The sequence below is a fragment of the Rhinatrema bivittatum genome, chromosome 2 (genome assembly GCF_901001135.1).
Source record: "Rhinatrema bivittatum chromosome 2, aRhiBiv1.1, whole genome shotgun sequence".
NCBI classification, from domain to species: domain Eukaryota; kingdom Metazoa; phylum Chordata; class Amphibia; order Gymnophiona; family Rhinatrematidae; genus Rhinatrema; species Rhinatrema bivittatum.
In genome coordinates, this window is record NC_042616.1 from 545,565,199 (window position 1) to 545,582,073 (window position 16,875).

General features: G+C 43.8%; 1 protein-coding gene across 6 annotated transcripts in view; it reads left to right on the plus strand.

Moving 5' to 3' along the window:
• Window positions 1-16,875, plus strand: part of FBXO15 (F-box protein 15) — a 229,876-nt gene that overhangs the window by 157,355 nt on the left and 55,646 nt on the right. For all 6 annotated transcript variants that reach the window (XM_029590885.1, XM_029590886.1, XM_029590883.1 and 3 more), the window contains 2 exons: window positions 3,415-3,497; window positions 7,521-7,666. In XM_029590885.1, coding sequence (XP_029446745.1) covers window positions 3,415-3,497; window positions 7,521-7,666 — 229 coding nt within the window. The remainder of the gene's footprint in view (window positions 1-3,414; window positions 3,498-7,520; window positions 7,667-16,875) is intronic.

Below are 16,875 nucleotides of genomic sequence, written 5' to 3' on the forward strand. Positions count from 1 at the left end.
TTCTCCCTCTCATGGGCAACCGGTCTCCTATATGCATTCCCTCCGCTTCCACTTCTCTCAAAGACTCTCGTGAAGTTACATCAGGACAAGGGAACCATGATCCTTATAGCACCTCACTGGCCACGCCAAGTGTGGTTTCCAATACTTCAGGATCTCTCCATTCGCAGACACATTCCCTTGGGAAAGGACCCGCTTCTGATTCCGCATAACGACGGGTGCCTGCGCCATCCCAATCTTCAAGCCTTGTCCCTGATGGCATGGATGTTGAAAGGTTAATCCTTCAGCCACTTAACCTTTCTGAATCAGTTTCTCGTGTCCTGATTGCTTCACGGAAGCCTTCCACGAGAAAATCGTATTCTTACAAATGGAACAGGTTTCAGTCATGGTGCTCTTCTCAATCCCTTGGCCCCTTTACCTGTCCAATCACGAAGTTTCTGGACTATCTCTGGCACTTGTCGGAGTCGGGTCTAAAAACTTCCTCCATCAGAATGCATGTTAGTGCGGTGACTGCCTTCCATAAAGGTGTCGGGGATGTTCCCCTATCAGTACAAACCCTTGTAACATGTTTTCTGAAAGGCTTGCTTCACCTCAAGCCTCCACTGTGTCCTCCGGCCCCTTCTTGGGACCTCAACCTGGTTTTGGGTCGGCTCATGAAACCACCATTTGAGCCTCTCCAATCCTGTGAACTTCACTATCTCACATGGAAAGTGATTTTCCTTTTGGCAATCTCTTCGGCTAGCAGAGTTAGTGAGTTATAGGCCCAAGTTACCTATCCGCCTTACACTAAACTTTTGCAGGACCGGGCAGTACTCTGCACTCACCCTAAGTTCTTACCTAAGGTAGTATCAGAGTTTCACATTAATCAATCCATTATACTACCTTCCTTCTTTCCCAGGCCCCACTCCAGTCCAGGAGAGCAGGCTCTGCATACCCTTGACTGTAAACTGGCTCTAGCATTCTACCTAGACCGTACAGCTGCCCACCGGAAAAGCACTCAATTGTTTGTCTCTTTCCATCCTATCAAATTGGGGCAGCCTGTGGGTAAACAGACTCTCTCCTCCTGGTTAGCGGACTGCATATCCTTTTGCTATCAGCAAGCAGGCATTCTGCTTCAAGACCATGTTAAAGCACACTCTTTGAGGGCCATGGTGACTTCAGTTGCACATCTATGCTCGGTGCCGCTTCCTGACATTTGCAGGGCTGCCATCTGGAGTTCTCTCCATACCTTTACAGCCCACTATTGCTTGGACAAGGCCGGAAGACAAGATTCCATCTTCGGCCAATCTGTCCTATGTAACCTATTCACAACTTGACGTACCAACACCCTTCCGCCTGCCCGGTAGGGTTCAGGATGCCCTCGGCCAAATTTCACCCCAGTCCTAGTGCCTTGCACACCTGGGTACATTTGGTGCATACTTGGACATCCTCAGCTCGGTACTCACCCATATGTGAGGACTACCATCCTGCTTGACCTGTGAGAAAGCAAATGTTGCTCACCTGTAACAGGTGTTCTCACAGGACAGCAGGATGTTAGTCCTCACGAAACCCCCACCACCGTCCCACAGTGTTGGGTTCGTTACGTTTCTTTTATTTTTCGGCACTTCCTCTAGCATGTCCCAGTAGGGACAAAAGTGTTCCATGATTGGGCTCCATCCTGTGATGTCACCCATATGTGAGGACTAACATCTTGCTGTCCTGTGAGAACACCTGTTACAGGTAAGCAACATTTGCTTTTTACCTGCTAATTTTCGATACTAGAATACCACAGATCATGCCAGAGCCTTGCCCATTCTGGCAAGTCCGCTCTAATTTTCAGTGTGTAAATAGTACAGCATTGGTTACTGGTTGGAAAGTTCTATTACCCATACTTTTTGGAAGAGCTCAAGTTCAAAGGGCTCTTCCTTCCTCTTGCTCGGTTTAAGAAAGGAGTCTGGAGGTTGAAGCTAGTGTTTACAGTTAATCTCATCTTAGTTTGAATACAGGTCATATTGAGGGACTGCAGGTAACACACTAGGTTAAGTAGCAGTGTCATTAAAGCTTTTCTTCTGTCTCCATCTGCTGGTTGGGAGGCAAAACCCATGTGTCTGCACTGATGTGTGGTATTCCAGGAAAGAAAATTAGGTAAGAACCAATTTTCCTATATGGTACTGTTCAGTAGCACTAAAAGTGCACTTCAACTTTATCCAAGAGGAGAGCTGGAGAAACCCTTAAAATGGCTCCTTAAAATCTGTGTCGATGCTAAGGCTTCCTCCATCTCAGACTAGCTATTTTAACAATGTGGAGAAATGTTATGTTCCTGAATATAGTTAAAGCCAAGTTGGGATTTGTATTCTTCTCAATCTGGGGCTGCATCCCAAGGCAAATTCCTCAGTTGTCAAATTCTACAAGTGAGCAATTCAGGAAATAAGAGCCAAAGCAATCTAGAAAGGAATGCTAGTGGTTAAAAGTCTAAAAGAAAAATCTCTATGGCCAGACTGCTTCTGCTGTCAACAACTCTTTCCCCTTTTCAAAACAGCACTACATATTGTGAAATACCTGAGTGTTCGATTTGTTTTGTTTGTGGCATTTCTGGTCTGGTCCATGGGCTTTATTGTTGTGACTTAATGAACATTGGTTTTTAAATTTGATTCTTATTTTGTGAATAGCACATATGCGGCTGTTCTAATTTACAGTGTGCTGATAGGAGCATGATGTGGTCGAGGGAGAAGGTTTCACCTTTTTATCATATGTCTTATAAAATTGCTGTAAAAGAAGTGATCTGTAATGCAATGGGACAACACATTTCATACTACATTTAACCAATTAGTGTTCAGAACACTGACAGTGGTATCAACAGGCAGAATTAAAATATGCATATACCACATTGCATACAATGTTGAATTAAAGGGGGCAGGGGATAAATGGAGCAGTCGCCTAAGCCTCGGAGTAGTCCCTGTAGAAGGTAAGCGAAAAGGGGGGGTGGGAGGGCCAAGGCACCCTTAATCTGTTCCTGCTTGTTTGGTAGTCTCCTTGACAATCTCATATATGATAGCTGTCAGGTCAGGCATTTTTCTGTTGTGGTTAAGACCCTTGCTATATCCATTTGGCTTTGTACAAATCCTATTTGGAAGATCCCTTTGTTTTAAAACCAGGTTTACAAATTCTCAATTTGTTCTTTTCCAAAAATGAAAGATCCTGTTTTTCGGAGAGCTCCTCTAAGGATTTTGAGTGGTCCTAGAAGTGTTCTGAAAGAAAGTTACTGTCTTGTATGTTAAACAATAAACAAACAAACCTGACCTTGTACAAATTTCAGAGTAAGAAGTTGTTATAAGTAAATTTGTAAGGCTGACATGTTACAATTCCAATAGATGCAATAAGCTTAATTATTTCCATGTACAAAATATCCTCTCTTTTTTTTTTTTTTTTTTTTTCTAGCAAGGATCACAAATAGCTTTTGTTATGGCATCTTTCCATTATCATCATCTTATTGAGAGGAGTACTTTAGGCTCAGCTGATAAGTGAGTACCAATATTTTTTTCCCTTTTTGTGATTTGTTTTAAAAGTACTACAGAGTTACCCAATTGTTACTTCAAGTAAGACAACAGGTTTGAACAGTAGAAATGTGGGCGGATAACTTGCCATTTAACCAGATATATTTGAAAGATATCTGGTTAAGTGGTAGCAAAAAATGACACAGTAAATAGCATTAGGGACCTTAAGCCCAATTCTCCATCCCCACATCCAAGAAAACAATTACATATAATGTGTGCATAACACTCCCCCTCCCAAATGTTTTTTTAAATTTTGCAGTAGACCCTCCCTTCCTTGAAAACAGATAATGTACTCCTTCACTCCACACCTACCTGTAACATATATCCCTTACTCCAGAACTCCCAGAATCCCCCCCCCCCCCCCCCCTGGATAGCGTGAACCCTAGCCAGGAATGGTAGTTTCTTACTTGCTCCAGGCATTTCAGTGTTTTGCTAATCTGGGGATGAAAGATGTCTAGTGTAAGGGCTAGAGGTTTTGGATGGATGAGGGGGGAAGGAATATATCATCTGTTTTCTGGACAAAATGGGGAAGAAAGGAGAGGTTCAGCCTCTATGGGGATTAGCCCCAAATGCTTTTTTGTAATCAGGGTGGGGTTTAGGCATTATGGCCTCAATTATCTGTAACTCTTTTCTTGGATGGGAGGGCTGGAGGATCAGGCCTATAGGTCCAGAAATGTTTTCTTGTGGTGTCAATTATGCTGCTACTTGACCAGATCTCTTTTGAATATATCCAGTTAAGTGGCTATTTATCTGGCCACATACAGCCTGATAACTTTAAAATGTATTTGGTTAGAGGCAAACATACTGGTTAGGTTTTAAAGTTATCTGGCTACATGGTTTTTTTTTTGTTTTTTGGGTTTTTTTAAATTAGCAGTTTATTTAAAATAATTGCCGTTTTCCTGACCTGAAGACAAGTGTGTTGAGAGAAGGTAATCTCATCTAGCTTTTAAAGAAATAATTTCTTTACGTAATTGCCCTGTAGTTTCCCTGGATTTGTGGGGGTAGCTACGTTAAGAGTCACAGATTGTCTCCTACCAACTGGATTCAATTGGTTCCCCACCCACCTGCAACCCCTATCCCTTACCCCAAATCCCTCACCTGCTCCACCCCAGGTCAGCGAAATGCTGGAATGCAGGGAGCCAATGCTGCATAAACCAATAATCTCATTTCATCTGAGGTGATTGTTTTTATTTCCACGTATACTCCTGCTTTCTTTTAAGTGCTGCCTTGTAAACTAATACCTCGTGTTAACCATGCCATATAAATTTGAGTGGAACTGCCAACTCTGTAGGTGAAAGACTCATAACCTTTATCAAAGGTTATTGCATCACCCTACTGGGGTTGTTTATAGTTTAAAAAAAAAAAGTGCTCGTGAGGTGATATAAAGGAAAGTTTAAAAAAAAAATGGAGAGAGAGTAGGAAAGTTTTATTTCCCCTAATCCTTTCCATGCTAGGTCTTTTTCCCTCTGCGTTGGTTGCCAGCGTCTCTCCCCTTCATCCCTTTCACTTCTCTGGGGAGTTTAGTGAGGTGTGAAGGTGTCGTGGGCTCGGCAGGTTGACCAGCCTCTGGGTAGGCCCCGCTCTCAGGCTTGGTTCTGTACCAGCGTGGTAGCCCACGGTGGCATTTTGTTCTCTTGTGCTTACATCTGCACCATCTTGCTGTACACATGCGCCTAATTATGCACATAAGACCAATGTCTATATTTATACATGTAGTTATGCGCCAGGTTTTCCAGTGCAAGTACTTCTGCTGCCTTCTAGTGAGTGCATATTTATGTGTATACCTTATTTTTGGGCACACAAGAAGCTGCATACAGCTCAGTGCAGGGAAGTATGACGCCAGTGACAAAAGTCTAAACACCTTGGAATCTGTGCTGTTTGCCATATAAGGGCAAAACAGCCAGGGATTTCTGCAAGTCTGTGTCAGCTCTGTCTGGATACTCGAGGCGATTTTCCTATTACTGATTTTGGACAGAGATATCTTTGGGGGCTGATCTGTCAGACAGCATCCGATTTGGACCTGCTGAGCCTGGTGTGGCCCCTTCCTCCTTTTCCTGGGTAGAATTTTTCTAGGGGCTAATGACTTTTCTGCAGAGTCTCTCAGTTGAGTCTGAGATACCTTCTACATTGGGTTCGCTTACTCGGGGTTCCTACTTGTCAGCCACTGCATGCAAGCACTGTGGTGAAGTGGCCCCTGGTAATGTTCAGAAGGATGTGAATGAGGATATATCAGATGACTCTGGCGATTTGGGTTTCTCCCCTCTGGAAGAGGGGGAAATTCTCTCGGATCTAGAACCGCATAAAACTCTGTTCCATTTCTTTCACAGAGATGCATTGCCAAGTCTGTTGTCTCAGATTCTGAAGACGTTTGGTGTGGCTGGGGGTAACTTTATGGGTATGCAAAAGAAGGACCCCATATTGGTAACCCTAAGCAAAGAGTCATGTCTCTTTCCCCTCCTGGAGGCAAACTTTAAAGAGAGTGGGGGTGGGGGGGGGGGTGGATGCTTTAGCGAGTCTGTACCCCTTGGATCCAAAAGCAAGGGAACAATTCTGCTTCCCGAAGGTGGATGCGCTGGTATGTTCTGTTACCAAACAGATCACCATTCTGGTGGAAGGAGGGGTAGTTCTAAAGAATGCTCAAGATAGGAGAATAAATAGACTTTTGAGTCCATGGTGATGAATTTGAAAATTGCTTCTTGTTTCTCCCTGGTTGCTCGGGCTAGCCTGCATCTCTCTTAGGAGGCTGAGGGAGCGGGTTCAGCTGGCAGAATGATGATGGAACCGGGAGACATCTTCTTAGCTGATGCGGACCTTGACCTTGCTAATACTGCCATCAGAGGGGTGGCACAGTAGCTGTACTGCATATTGCCATGCAGAAGATCCCTGTTTTGATATCCAAATTAGATATTCGGAACCCCAGGTTGGAGTTCTGTGGATAGTGTGGAGATCGCATTTACTGGCCCTGGAGAGGGAGGGACTCGTGGTCCTCATTAAGAGCAACATGTGGCTGGATTAAGAGTCCATGATCCAGGTCTCTGGAAGTTCTCAGTCTTAGAACCATTGCTACAATGACCAAATTAGGAACGGTGAGAGGAGAAGGTCTGTTAAAATAAGGTACACATTTCCAGATAGTTGACAGTGAAGGCTCATAGTCCCAGAATCCCAATACTGGGTCCCATTTGAGCTAGAAGAAATAAGAGGAAATACTGGACAAAAAAAAAAGGGCATGCTATTTAATAAAGGGAAACCTATAGCAGGACCCGTTACTGTTTTGCTCCTTTTCAGAAATACTGTGGTTAGACATTATACGTTATCGCTGGGAAATCCATACTGCCCAATAGTAACTTAATGATTTCAGCTGAAAATGGAGTTTTGAGAAAGCAAATATGTGGCTCAAAGTCTGGGAGGCCTTGATTTTAAATATCAGTCCCAGTTATGACTGACCCCAATTTCCAGCGTCATGTATCTTTCTTCTTTTCCTTTTGACACTCTCCTTTTAATAGCAGAGGAAATAAGTCTATATGCAATATTGGATGATAAGTTTGGCTTTTATTTTTTTTTCTTAAAGCTTCACTTTTACCTGAAAATATAAATTTACTAGGTAACACCCTGTTACCAAGTTATAATGTATAAATAGCTGTAAAAAGCATACCTGGAAAGGGGTACAACTATTTATATTCTTTTTTTTTTTTTCTTTTTTTTTCTTAATACTAGTTATCCCTTCATTTGTTACCTTCTGCTATAGGGGTGGCCAACTCTGGTTCTCGAGAGCCTCCATTGTAATCAAATATATTTTATGTATATTCATTCTAGATATCTTGAAAATCTGACCTGCTTGTGGCTCTTGAGGACTGGAATTGGCTAATCCTGTTCTACTGCTTTTTATGTTTGAACCCATCTTGTTGGACGAGTACAGTATATTTATGGATCTTGTGTGTCACTGAATCTTCTTTGACCTAATGCTTTTTTTTTTTTTTTTTTTTTTTTAAGCCTCTTCACCTTGCCCCCTCATCAGCCAAATCTAGATGATGTTGACCCTGCCTATGGGCTGCATGGCTACCAAGTACACATTGACATACATAGCGGAAGGAAAACCTTCATGTGTAGTACCTTTCGAAACTTGTTCTGCAAAAAAGGTAAAATTGATGTAAAAAATTTTTTTAATGAGTATTCTTATTTCTTCAGTAAGAAAAAATAAGAATATGCTGAGCATGAACTCAGAAATGTTAAATGTTTAAACCAATGAATAGAGAATTTAATTGGTATTTAATGGAGCATAAACATCTTTCTCTGTGGTCAAGAAGGAGTGGGGTGATGTCATCAGATATGGAAAAGTTCAGTTTTTCTGAGCTCTGATAGAAAAGATTTTTCTGAAAATGAGGAATCTGAAAACATTGGAAATACTCTAGCAAAGCCTCTACCAAGAGGAGAGCAGTCTTCACCATTTAAAATGCAATTCTGTTCCCAGAAGTGAATGGTAGCTCTCCAGCAATTCCTCCTGCTCCAGTGGATGAACAGAAAAAGACCAAATGATCCATCCAGTCTGCCCAGCAAATTTCTTATGGTAGTAACTGTTGCTCCGTGCAGGTTACCCCCATGTTTCTGTTAAGGATATTAACAGCCACTCCTTGCCAGTTACCATCAAGCTTTATTTTAAAGGTAGTAATATTTACAGTCAAAACAAAGTAACTGTCAAATACATAAAATGACTGCTGGCAACATTTTTATGGGGTGGAACAGCCTTTTTGATAATTTAACAGTACTTCTTGAGCATGCTTTGCTTTTGGACTTAGCTATAGAAGCATTCCAGTGCCTTTTCCCTAATGTCTGCATTTCAGTACCCTAGATTGAAAAAGTTAGGGCCCAGCATTGGCTGTCATATGAATCCAATTCCCATTTTTGCTCCTGCCGTGGAAGTGAAGGGCAATGTTGCAATTGCATGAAATGCATCAAGGCTAATTGGTTAAGGATAGTAATCCGTTAACCTTGCACCTTTCATTTCCAACCTCTACCCTTTAGGACTCTGCATTGTTTTTCCCATGCCCTTTTGAATTCGTTTACTATTTTCGTGCTCACCATTTATTCCGGACTGGCATTCCAGGCATCTACCACCCTTGCCATGAAGAAATATTTCCTGATGTTGGTTCTGAATTGTCCTCCCTGGTGTTTAATTTCATGACCCCTATTTCTTTAGTTTCCAACAGAAAAGATTGAATGTTTGTGCATTATTAAAACTTTTCAGGTATCTGAAGATCTGTATCATATCTCCCCTGAAGCTCCTCTCTTCCAAGGTATCCTTATTCAGATCCTTTTAGTCTCTCCTCATAAATCTTCAGATACAGACCCTACACCATTTTGGTCGCCCTTCTCTGTATAGTCTCCATGCTGTCTATATCCTCTTTGAGATACAGGTTCCAGAACTAAACACAGTACTCCACCAAAGACCTGTACAATGGCATTATCACCACCTTTTTCTTAGTGGTTAATCTTCTCTGTGCAACCCATCATTCTGAAGGCAGTGAAGTAATGTGACAAGGAAATAGCTAAAGCCATACGATCACCAGACACTTATTACTCCAAGATCCCTTTCCCAGTCCGTGCATATTGGTCTTTCATTTTCCATCACATACAGCTCTTTTGAATTACTGCACCCCCAGATGCATAACGCTGAACTTCTTGGCATTGAATCCCAGCTGCCAAATCTTCAACTACTCTTTAAGCTTTCTTAAATCACTTTTCATTCTCCCTACTCCTTTAGGTGTGTCCACTCTGTTGCAGATCTTTGTATCAGAAAGCCTGCGAGGGAGTCTGTTGGTCTGTTAGATGATCAAGGGTTTAAAGGGGCACTTAGGGAAGATAAGGCCAATGCAGAAAGATTAAACAAATTCTTTGCTTTGGTGTTTACCGAAGAGGATGTTAGAGATACTCATTCCAGAGATGGTTTTCAAGAGTGATGGTTCATATGAACTGAACCAAATTATGGTGAACCTGGAAGATGTAGTAGGCCAGATTGACAAACTGAAGAGTAGTAAATTGCCTGGACCAGATGGTATCCACTCCTGGGTTCTGAAAGAAATAAAATGAATTTTCAGACCCATTAGTAAAAACTTATAGCCTATCATGAAAATCGTCCATTGTACCTGAAGACTGAAGGGTGGCTGATGTAACCCCGATATTTAAAAATGGCTCCAGGGCAGATCCAGAGAATTATAGAATGGTGAGCTTGTCTTCAGTGCCGGGAAAAATACTGGAAACTATTAAAGAATAAAATCACAGAACATTTAGATAGACATGGTTTAATGGGACACAGCCGGCATGGATTTACCCAAGGGAAGTCTTGCCTCACAAATGTCCTACATTTTTATGAAGGGTTGAATAAACATGTGGACCAAAGGTATTTAGATTTTCAGAAGGTGTTTGACAAAGTCCCTCAAGAAAGGCTTCTAAGAAAACTAAAAAGTCATGGGATAGGAGGAGATGTCCTTTTGTGGATTGCAAACTGGTTAAAAGACAGGAAACAGAGTAGGATTAAATGATCAATTTTCTCAGTGGAAAAGAGTAAACAGTGGAATGCCTTAGGGATCTGTACTTGGACCGGTGCTTTTTAATATATTTATAAATGATCTGGAAAGGGGTACGACAAGTGAGGTGATTTAGTTTGCAGATGACACAAAATTATGCAGAGTAGTTGAATCTCAATCGGATTGTGATAAATTGAAGAGGACCTTGTGAGACTGGAAGATTGGGCTTCCAAATGGCAGATGAAATTTAATGTGGACAAGTGCAAGGTGATGCATATAGGGAAAAATAACCCTTGCTGTGATTATACAATGTTAGATTTCAATTAGGAGTTACCACCCAGGAAAGAGATCTAGGTGTCATAGTGGATAACACATTGAAATTATCGGCTCAATGTGCTTTGATGGTCAAAAAAGCAACCAATGTTAGAAATTATTAGGGAATTGCGATTATAATGTGGATGTCAGAATTCCTCCGTATCGCTCCATCCATAATGAGACCGCACCTTAAATACTATGTGCAGTTCTGATTGCCACATCTCAAAAAAATATATAGTTGCTCTGGAGAAAGTATAGAGAAGAACGATAAAAGGGATGGAACGGCTCCCCTATGAGGAAAGGCTAAAGAGGTTGGCGATGTTCAGCTTGGAGAAGATACGACTTGGGGGGGGGGGGGGGGGCGGATATGATAGAGGTCTACAAAATCATGAAAGGACTTGAATGGGTAAATATGAATCGGTTATTTACTCTATTGAATAATACAAGGACTAGGAGGCACTCCATAAGTTAGCAAGTAGCTCATTTAAAACAAATCTGAGAGAACATTTTTACTCAATGCATAATTAAACTCTGGGATTCATTGCCAGAGGATGTGGTTACGGCAGTTAGTGGAGCTGGGTTTAAAAAAGGTTTGGATAAGTTCCTAGAGCAGAAGTCCATAAACTGCTATTATTCAATAAGAATTAGTAGCTTGGTATCTATTCATTTAATGCTTGAGTACTTGCCAGGTACTTGTGACTTGGTTGGTCACTATTGGACACAGGATACTAAGCTTGATGGACCCTTGGTCTGACCCAGTATGGCATATCTTATGTTCTTACGTAACTTTACCTTTTATCCCTTCTGCAACATCGCACACAAAGATGTTGAACTGAACAGATCCCAAAACTGAGCCTTCTGGCACTCTAACATCACTGCGAGACAACAGCTCAGAGGAAAAAAAGATTGAAGGACTCTGCCTAGGGGGCAGGGAGATGACTGCAGCTACACATGCTCAGTGGGGCATGCTGAAAGTTCTGAAATCTTTGAGATCAAAGTTCCTTGCCAGGCTCCATCTGATGTCACCCATATGTGAAGACGATCATCCTGCTGTCCTAGGAGAACACCTATTACAGGCAAGCGACTCTGCTGAACTGATCCCAAAACCGATCTTCATGGCACTCTACTTAACATCGTTCTGTCTTCAGAGTAGGTTCCATTTACAATTACATGCTGTCTTCTGCTGGTCAACCAGTTTGTAATCCACTCCACCACCTAGGTGCCCACTCTCAAGCTTCTCATTTTATTCATGTGCCTCCTATGCAAGACCATATCAAACGCTTTGCTGAAATCCAAATAAATCAAATTGACCACTTTTCCTTGGTCCAATTCTCTAGTCACTCAATTAAAAATCAATCAGATTTGTCTGACAGGACCTTCCCCTGGTGAATCCATGCTGCCTCGGGTCCAACAACCCACTGAATTGTAGATAGTTCACTATCCTTTCCTTCAGCAGAGTCTTCATTAATTTTCCCACCACTGAAGTAAGGCTAACTGACCTATCTTTTCCAGCCTCCTCTCTGCTACCACTCTTATGAAGCGGGACCATAACCGCCCTTCTCCAGTCTTGCAGCACCACTCCCATTTCCAGGGATCTATTGAACAGGTATTTCAATGAACCCAGCAGCACATCTCTGAGCTTCATTAGTATCCTGGGATGTACTTCATCCGGATCCATGGCCTTGTCCACTTTCTGTTTTCCTAGCTCTTCCCTTACATTCTTTTCTCATACATTCTCTTCTGTAAACATAGTTGTGTACTCCACTCCCATCTTTGTTATTTTCAACTAGCAACAGTCCTTCCCCAAGGTCTTTTTTAGTGAACACCGAATTGAAGTATGTTTAATATTTCTGCTATTTTTTTGTCTCTCGCTACACATTGCTCTAGTCACCTTTCAGTTTCACTATACCACTTTGAGTCTTCCTTCTTTCTGTGATATATTTGAAAAAGTTTTGTCACCTTACTTTACTACTTTGGCCATCCTTTTTTCCGCTTGACCTTTTGATGTCTTTCTTCGTCTCCCTCAGTTTCACCAAGTATTCTTCCCTGTGTTCCTCTATTTGGGAACCTTTATACTTCCTGAATGCTTTTTTTTTGCCTTATTTTCAGCTACCTCCTTTGAGAACCAGATTGGTTTCTTTTTTCTCTTACTTTTGTAACACACAGATTCTCTCAGGACAAGCAGGATGGAAGTCCTCACATGTGGATGACATCACAGGGTGGAGCCCAGTCACGGAACACTTTTGTCAAAGTTTCTAGAACTTTGTTTGGCACCTATTGGGCATGCCCAGCAATGCACTGACCCTGCATCCAGCAGTCTCTTTTTTTTCTGAGCAGCAGTAGCCATGCGAGTTAAAGAGCTCTCTAGAGTTTCCTGACAGGAATTTTCCTCACGGAACTTCTTTAAAATTTTTCAAAAATTTCTACCCCATAGGGGTCCCCCTATCAATATCGGTGCTCTGCGGTCAGAAGGTAAGATTTAACCCCTCTTGTGGCCGATTCCCGTCGAGTTTTCCCGTTGGGGCCTACTGGCCATCGACCGCACCGCGGCTAAATTTTTTGTCGAAGCCATGGTGTCGGGTTTTCATTGGTGCCCCGATTGTCCTCTGACAGTGTCCATCGCAGACCTGCACAGAGTTTGTGTATTGTGCTTGGGGTCCGGCCATGATTCCCTGACTTGCACCAAATGTGCCCAATTGATGCCGAAGGGCCGAAAAGCCTGTTTAGAAAAATTGGAGGTTCTTTTTCATTCAAAACCCCCGACTATTGATGCTTCGACTTCGTCTGAGCTGGTGCCATCAACTTCTCGCTAGCAGCGGGACACTGGTGCTGCCTGACCGGCATCAACTACTCCGAAGGTGTTGACATCTTCCTCATTGCCTCAGGAGAAGGACCGAGGAGAACATCGTGAAAAGCGTTGACACCGGCATCGGACGGCTCAATCCGCTGATCCAGGCAAGCCCTCAGCATCGGCAGAGCCACCAACAAAGAATCCCGTCCAGAGAAGGCCCCATCCTACTCTGTTACTGGGTCACGAGGCGTTCCCCCACCTTCATCTGTGCAGGGAGCCGTGACTCCACTTTTACCGTTGGACCCTCTGGCTATGCCTCTATTGCCTCCTACTCCGGAGCCGGGGTTACTCGCCCCAGGTCTCCATGAGGAATTGGATCGAATGATCCAAGAGGCCATCTGAAAAGCACTGCAGGGATTCCAGCCTCCATCGACGCCGGTACCGGTGCCTGAACCGGTCACAGATACGATTCCTGGTGCGCTTGCACTGCAACTGGGTAAACTGGATGTGTTGATCAGTGCCCTTTCTCCGCTGGAACCAAGGGCACCGGTATGCCCTCTTCCTTCGACGCCAATACCTTTGTCGTCGGATGGTGAAGAAACACAGATACCCATACCACCGTCTGGAATCCTGCCACCGTCTCATCCATCGATGTCACCGGTGCCTTCGGTGCCTCCATCGATACCTTCGGTGCTTCTCCCGATTCCATCTATGCCCAGACCTAGGCCTTCGGGAATAATGCCATTTCTTCCCTCAGAAGATCCTCAGGGAGCTGGTGATCAACCGTATGATCCTTGGACTGATGATTTGTCCCAGGATACAATGATCTGCATTCACAGCCCTCTCCCCTGGAAGAAAGAAGGCGTTCTCCTCCAGAAAATCTCTCTTTTATTAACTTCATTAAAGAAATGTCAGAGACAATTCCTTTTCAGCTTCAGACCGAAGAGGATTCAAGGCACAAGATGCTGGAAGTTCTCAAGTTCCTTAATGCCCCTAAGGAAATTGCCTATTCCTATTCATGAAATCTTAACTGATCTTCTAAAGAGAAACTGGGAACACCCAGGTTCGGTTCCGCCTGTCAACCATAAGACAGATGCTACCTATCTCGTACAGTCAGCTCCTGGGTTTCAGAGATCACAACTGGATCATCACTCAGTAGTTGTGGAATCAGCCCAGAAAAAAGGCACAGCATTCCAAACCTCATTCCTCCATACCTCCAGGGAAAGAGCAAAAGTTCCTGGATGCTTTTGGCAGACGAGTCTACCATGGCTCAATGCTTATATCTCACATTGCTTCTTACCAGTTATACATGACTCACTATAACAGAAACCTTTTTAAGAAGATCCAGGATTTCTCTGAGTCTTAGTTCCAGGATGACCTGAATGCTCTGGCTCAGAAAAGCCTGGATGCAAGCAAGCATGAGGTCCGTGCTGTGTAAGACATATTTAACACTCCCTCTAGGGTGTCCACAGCGTGGATTAGTGCACGAAGGTGGGCCTGGTTGAAATCTTCAGACCTCAGACCAGAGGTACAGGACAAGTTGGCTGACCTGCCCTGCACTGGTGATAATCTCTTTGGAGACAAGATCCAGGAGACAGTGGCGCAGCTAAAAGACCACTATGAAACGCTGCGTCAACTTTCTTCAGTGCCTGCTGATTTCTCATCTGCCTCTAAAAGGATATTCAGGCGAGATTCTAAGAGGCCGGCTTATAAGCCAAGAAGGAGATTGGCTATGCTCTCTAGATCTCCAGAACGCATACACACACACATCACGATTATTCCATCTCATTGCAAATTCCTGCGATTTTTGGTCAGCCCTAGTCACTTTCAGTATCATGTCCTACCATTCTGCCTAGTGTCTGCTCCATGAGTATTCACCAAGTGCCTCGTAGTAGTCGCCGCCTTTCTCAGGAGTCAGGGTGTCCATGTCTACCCTTATTTCGACGATTGGTTGATAAGGGCTCCGACTCAACCAGCCACATTGGCGTCCTTGCGTCTCACTCTTCACACCCTGATCTCCCTAGGGTTTCTAATCAACTTTCCCAAATCCAAGATAGTTCAATCTCAAACCCTATCCTTTATAGGGGCCGGCCTAAACACAGTACAGGCAAAAGCCTTCCTCCCTCAGGATCGGGTTTTCACCCTAGTCTCTCTGGAACATCAGTTACAGACTCGAGTATCCTCAACTGCTCGTTACTTCCTCATACTGCTGGGTCACATGGCGTCTGCGGTGCATGTCACTCCGATGGCCCGCCTAGCCATGAGAGTTATGCAATGGACCTTAAAATCCCAATGAGTTCAGGCTTGTCAACTAATGTCCAGCATTGTTCACGTTACCACACAGCTCAAACTATCACTCCCAATTTACTTCAAGGCCTTCCATTTCAGGCTATGGAACCTCAAATTACCTTGATGACAGACGCCTCCAACCTAGGCTGCGGTGCTCATGTCGACGACCTGCAGACTCGGGGAATCTGGTCTCCAGAGGAAGCCAAACACCAGATAAATTTCCTAGAGCTTAGGGCAATCAGATATGCCCTCAGAGCCTTTCAGGATTGCCTTTCAAATAAGGCCATTCTGATTCAAACAGACAATCAGATGGCGATGTGGTACATCAACAAGCAAGGGGGAATGGGCTCCTACCTCCTGTGTCAGGAAACTGCACAGATATGGACATGGGCCCTTTCCCATTTGATGTGCCTCACAGCCACCTACTTGCCAGGCGTGGACAGTGTATTGGCGGACAAGTTGAGCTGCAAGTTTCTTTCGCACGAGTGGTCTCTCAACTCCACAGTAGCAGACACAATATTCCAACATTGGGGCTACCCTCACATAGACCTCTTTGCATCAGTCCACAATCGCAAAGTAGAAAACTTCTGCTCTATAACTCGCAGCCACCACTCACAACCAAGAAACTCTTTCACCCTTTCGTGGGCCAGTGGTTTTCTCTATGCATACCCTCCAATTCCACTAATATTGAAGACTCTTGTGAAGTTACAGAAGGACAAGGGCATCATGATTCTGATAGCCCATCACTGGCCATGCCAGCTGTGGTTTCCAGTCCTCCAAGCTTATCAGTACACTGCCACGTTCCTCTGGGGAAGGATCTGCTTCTGATAACTCAGAATGGATGCCTCCACCACCCCAACCTCCAGGCCCTATCTCTGACTGCCTGGATGTTGAAAGGTTAATACTTCAACCTCTTAACCTTTCAGAGTCGGTGTCTCGAGTCCTGGTAGCTTCACGAAAGCCTTCCGCAAGAAGGTCTTACCGCTCTAAATGGAAGAGGTTTACAGTATGGTGCACCTCTGTCCTTAGACCCCCTTCACTTGTTCCATAGTGAAGTTTCTGCACTATCTCTGGCATCTGTCGGAGGCAGGCCTCAAAACGTCCTCCATCAGGATGCATATCAGTGCGGTAGCCGTGTTTCATAAAGGCATAGGGGATGTTCTTATTTCCACACAATCCTTAGTAACGCGCTTTGAGAGGCTTGCACCACTTAAAACCTCCACTGCGCCCTCCGGCCCCTAATTGGGACCTTTAACGTAGTTCTGGGACGGCTCATGAAAACTCCGTTTGAGTCTCTCCACTCCTGTGATCTCAGTTATCTCACGTGGAAAGTAGTTTTCCTTCTCGCTATCACATCCGCTCGCAGAGTTAGTGAATTACAGGCATTAGTTACCTATCCGCCTTATACTAAAATTCTGCATGACAGGGT